Source organism: Vicugna pacos, chromosome 5 (assembly GCF_048564905.1).
Source record: "Vicugna pacos chromosome 5, VicPac4, whole genome shotgun sequence".
Taxonomy (NCBI): domain Eukaryota; kingdom Metazoa; phylum Chordata; class Mammalia; order Artiodactyla; family Camelidae; genus Vicugna; species Vicugna pacos.
In genome coordinates, this window is record NC_132991.1 from 96,731,808 (window position 1) to 96,736,490 (window position 4,683).

The 4,683-nt window shown below is 58.9% G+C and overlaps 1 protein-coding gene across 1 annotated transcript; it reads right to left on the reverse strand.

Annotated features, from left to right (window-relative positions):
* Nucleotides 1-1,431: 1,431 nt before the first annotated feature.
* On the reverse strand, nt 1,432-3,453 carry FAM240C (family with sequence similarity 240 member C). The gene is made up of 2 exons (XM_031675973.2): nt 3,308-3,453; nt 1,432-1,552 (listed from the first exon to the last, which is right to left on the reverse strand). Exons 1-2 carry the CDS (start codon nt 3,451-3,453, stop codon nt 1,432-1,434), a joined length of 267 nt encoding a protein of 88 aa, XP_031531833.1.
* Between the last annotated feature and the right edge of the window lie 1,230 nt (nt 3,454-4,683).

Sequence of the window (4,683 nt, forward strand, 5' to 3'; positions counted from 1 at the left end):
ATCAGTGACCAAGAGGGAAGAGGTGGGGAGTTAGCAGCCGTGTCTTCATGCTGCTTTGGCTTCTGCTGCGAAGGGGACGGTGGCTGGCTCACTGGAGAGGGACGGCCTTGCACCTGGCAGCCAGGATGGGAGACTCTGCATAGCCACTCGACAAGGACTGTCCATCCCAAACTATCTGACCTGACATCTCTGTTGGTCGGTGTTGACAGCCTGGAGCTCTCGGCACATCATCAGGTGAAATCACCTCCAGCCGCCTGGGCTTTGCGAGGATTAGTGACCGGCTTCTATTCTCCCGCTATTTTTAGGGCGATTCATTGCCACGTTCCTGCGTGTTTGTCAGTGGAATCTCCTGAGTCATGAGCAGTGACGCTGGCTGGGGTGACTGAAGGACGTGTTTGTCTTCAGGCTGGCGTCATGAGGGACCCTCACTGGGTCTTCTCCCCTGGGCCGTTTGGCCAGCAGACCACGCTTTGTGTCAGGCCCTTCCCTGCTGGACACTTGCTGACCTGTGTAGTCTGCGTAGTCAGCCCTGGAAACGCCCTCAAGGAATCTGCGTTTGGCACAGAACGTCATGTGGCCATTGGGGCCATTTCTGCTCTGGTGGCATCTCTGGAGAGGCTCCAATGGCCGGGGAAGCCAGGCATCCCCTCTCCTTGCCAACCGGATCAGATTGTCAGAACCAGACAGAACCCAAACCCAGTCTGGAGAGATGATGGGGGCTGGTCCCCAGCCCACACCCACATTTCTGCAGCCAATGAGGGGACGCGGTGACTGGGCACACCAGTGGGCGGATGTTGTGCAGTTTGGGCGCAGATGTCAGGACAGGCGCTGGCTGGAGTCCTGGCTCATCGGGAGGGGAGACGGACCAGGTCCTCCTGCGGCCTGGCCTCTGCTGCGTGTTCAGCCCTCCTGCCCATCCCAGGTGGTCACAGCCACAGTAGGGTGAGGGGCAGGGGGACATGAGCCCGAAGCACCGCATCCCGGCCAAGTGGTCTTTGTAGTCCTAGGGGATTCGTGCCTCCAAACCCCAGAGAAACTTCCGACTGTGAGACCATGGCTGCTTAGTTTCCTGGGGTGTCGTGGGCCATGAAGGAAACGTTTAAAGGAAATCTGGGGAAGCACGAGGCTTCACACATGTCACGCTGGGTGTGGCCCTGGGGTCGTGATCTTGCACACGTTTTGACTGAAGGGGAAATGAACTGGTGTTTGAATCTGCACAACTCCCGCAGCCCAGTAGTTTCTCTCTATGGCTTGCTGCAAGTTAGTACATCACGGTCATTTTTAACATGTGTACATTTCACAGATAAGAGGAAAACGGCCCCAGATGTTCACTTCTCTTGGCTTTTATTGGGCACTTGCGTCGTGCCAGCGAGAACTGTACCGGGGCCCCACGGGCCGTCAGAAGCAGCTGGTCTGCACAGGGGTCTGGCCTCAGGCCGCCATCGGGTCCTGGGTGTGGAAGGCCTGGGCGCCTGGTGGAGTCGGCGCCTCCTGGTTGCTCTGCAGCATCTGATTCCTCCTCTCCAGCCTCTGAGCCCACTCACTGCGGAGCCTGGGACAGGTGAAAATTTTGGCACTTGAGTCTTGGCACCTGGGCACCTGTGGGGTCCCAGAGGGCCCTTCAGGCCACACCCACCACGGAGGGTCTCGCTCAGGAACCCCCGAGGAGGGAAAGTGGGGGCTGAGTGGGCCTGAACTTGCACCTCCTGATGCTCCCGTCCCTGCAGAAGCCTGTGCTCCTGAGGCCTGGACGCAGCCCCATAGTTGGCCCGGCCTCCCCAGCGCCCCAACCCTGGCCCTGCCGGGCAGTCCCTTCCTTGGCAGATGGCCTGTTGTAGTGACCACAGCCTAATACACAGGGTGACCCAGGTCCAAGGGTGTCAGGCCTCCCCAGACCCGGACACTTGCCCACAGGCCATGGCTGCCCCATGTTCCAGACATGTGGTTTGGTCTGGAGGGTGGAGGGTGGGTGGGCACCTGGCCTGTATCATCCTCCAGGGTTGGCCGGTAATTGGTAAGAGGCATCCACGTGGACTCTGGTCCAAGTGCCCAGGGACCTGGATGAGGAGGGCTCTCCCAGCAGTGGGCAGAGACCCTGGACAGCCAGGTCCCATGTGTGCTGGCCTGTCCCTGCCCCTCACCAGGCTGCAGAGGGCTGTGGGGACGTGGCCAGGAGCAGCTGCTGCCTAGAGGGCTGGGCACGTTCTGGCCGAGATCCAAGGCCAGATAACCAGTCACAGCTCCCCAGAGGGGCGAGAGCGTCCTGCCCCTGCCCGTCCAGGACCTCGGTGACTCACTTGGCCAGTGCTGACAGCACTCTCACTGATCTGCAGCCCACTCCTGGGACCTGCACCCACAGACTGAAGACCCAGAAGGTTCTGGGGCCTGATGGCACATGCAGGACAGGGATGAGCACACGAAGACCAGGAGGGAGCTTGAGGTTGGGCTTCCCCCCAAGGTTGGGCTCTTGTGGGATTCCTGCCCCAAGAGGTCGGGCGGGTGCAGCGCCTGCTCTGTGGGCCTTATCCCGGGGAGAGGAGGTACCATGGCACCCTTGCCAGTGCTGAACGGCCAGCTGTCCTGGATGACGGGTGGGTGCGGGGGGCGGCCAGCACGGCACCCAGACCTCTGGCCACTGGCAAGGTCAGTCCCAAGCTGGTCCCAACACAGCTGCCAGGAACCAATCCTTCCCCACCCAGCTCCCTGGGTTGCAGCTGCTGGTGCTATTTGGGGACTAAGGCTGTGACCGCTTTGGAAGTTTGGCCACGTGAGCCCTTGCCTAGGTGCAAATTATGTGCTAATACATCTTCTTAGCTGTCCCTGATCAGTCACTCCTGGGTCTGCTCAGGGTCACCTAGGAGACCCCTCTTAGCACCCACAGGCCGCTGGTGTCCACCTAGTAAAGAAAAGGTACTGGCTTTGAATCTGCAAGTCCAGCAGACGTATAAGGGAAAGTAAGGCAGACACATCGATTTGTCCTGCACTCGGTGGGTGCAACTATCAGAAAAACAGACTAAGCCGAACAAACGACAAAGGGAGGGATGATGGAGTAGGGAGCGGGTGATGCAGTGGGGAGGGGACGGGGTGCTCCTCTCTCCCACTAGCGACTCAGTGCTGTAATTCTGAAGCTGACTTGAGGTGGCGGTGTTCAGTGCTTCGTCCCCTACCCGCCCCCCCGTGACACTGATCTGGGAGGGGAGATGGTGGTGGGAGTCTGTGGATGCTCGTGTCCTGAGGGCTGAGCCCTGCCCGGCACTGGGGTGTGTCTGTGGTGCACGTGGCCCCACGGTCGCCGGGCGCCACTCACCTGTCCAGGGCACTCCTGCGTATCCTCATGTCCTCGTTTTGCAGTTGCTTCGTGTGAAGCTCTATTTTTTTCTCCCAGAAGGTCTTCAGCATGCCAGCATCATAGGATACTCGTGCAGGATTCTTCAGGGTGTGGCTTTTACTCATTTTCTGGAGAGAGAATTTACAGCAACTCAGTCATTTTGTGCTGTCGGTACCCGGGCTGGAAACCAGCTCTTTTACAAAGAAGAAGGCAGCTCAGCCCCAGTAGCGCTCCCCTGCACTCCCCGAGCTGCACGGCAAATCCCAGTTTCAGACTTGAGCACGATCTAGTTTTCTTTGTATTTATGTGTGGGTGATCTGAGGTGAACACGGCTAAGGACTCCTCACTGTAGCTTTGATTTGCGTTTCTCTGATAATTAGCGATGTTGAGCATTTTTTCATGTGCCTGTTAGCCACCTGTCTCTGACTGTGAGGACTGAAGGGCTGACCCGAGGTGGAGCAGGTCGGGGGAGGAAGGCCCCGGCTCTCGACAGTGGTCAACTCTGTCACTCCCTCCACACAGCTTCTAGGTCACACGCCATGAAGAAGGGCCCAGCGCCGACCCAGGGGAGAGAGCCCGTTGTTTCGGCTTTACTCTTAGGGCATGTTTGGGCTTTGACTGTTAACCCTCTAAATTAGTCAGACGCAACTGCTGGAATCAGATCTGGAGCCCAGGAGTTTGTCCTAAGCTGACGTATGTGGTGCAGAATGTGTGCTGCCCATGGTCAGCGTGGCCAGGAGGATGCTAAGCAAAGCAGGACAGCAGCCGGGAGCCTGGTGGAACCTTGCCCCACCTCAGGCAAGACCCCGGCGCAGCTGTACATGTGGCTGCATGTAACAAGATTTCTCGCACGTCCAGAGGGAAACCACAGCCCAGGCCTGGAGCACATGACAGGTGCTCCTGCTGGAGAGAGTGGGAAACAGCACTTTGCCTAGAAAAACTCTGAAGCTGCATCTGTTGGGAAAGGCTGTGAAATGTGTGCTTTGTGGCCTTGGCTGAAAGCTGCACAGGACCAGGCAGGACGTCTCGAGCACGCGATGCTCGTGCCTGGTCCTGCTGGTCGGTGAGTCCCACCCCTGTAGAGCTCAGGGTCACGGAGGCCGAGGGCAGAGCCATGTGTGAGGGACTGTGGACGCTGCGTGGAGACCTGCGGATTCCCATGTGTGAAGAGCCTCACCAAGCCGTCCAGGGGCTTTGGGGTGCGAGGCTGGGTCTCAGCATCCTGCCCTGACAGCCCTGTCGCTCTTGCACAGGAGCCTGAGAGGTGAAGCGAGCACATGTGTGGGCTCACATGTAAGCGCATGCGTCTCTGGGAATGCAGGCCTGTGTGTGAATGCCCGTGTGTGGGCGTGAGC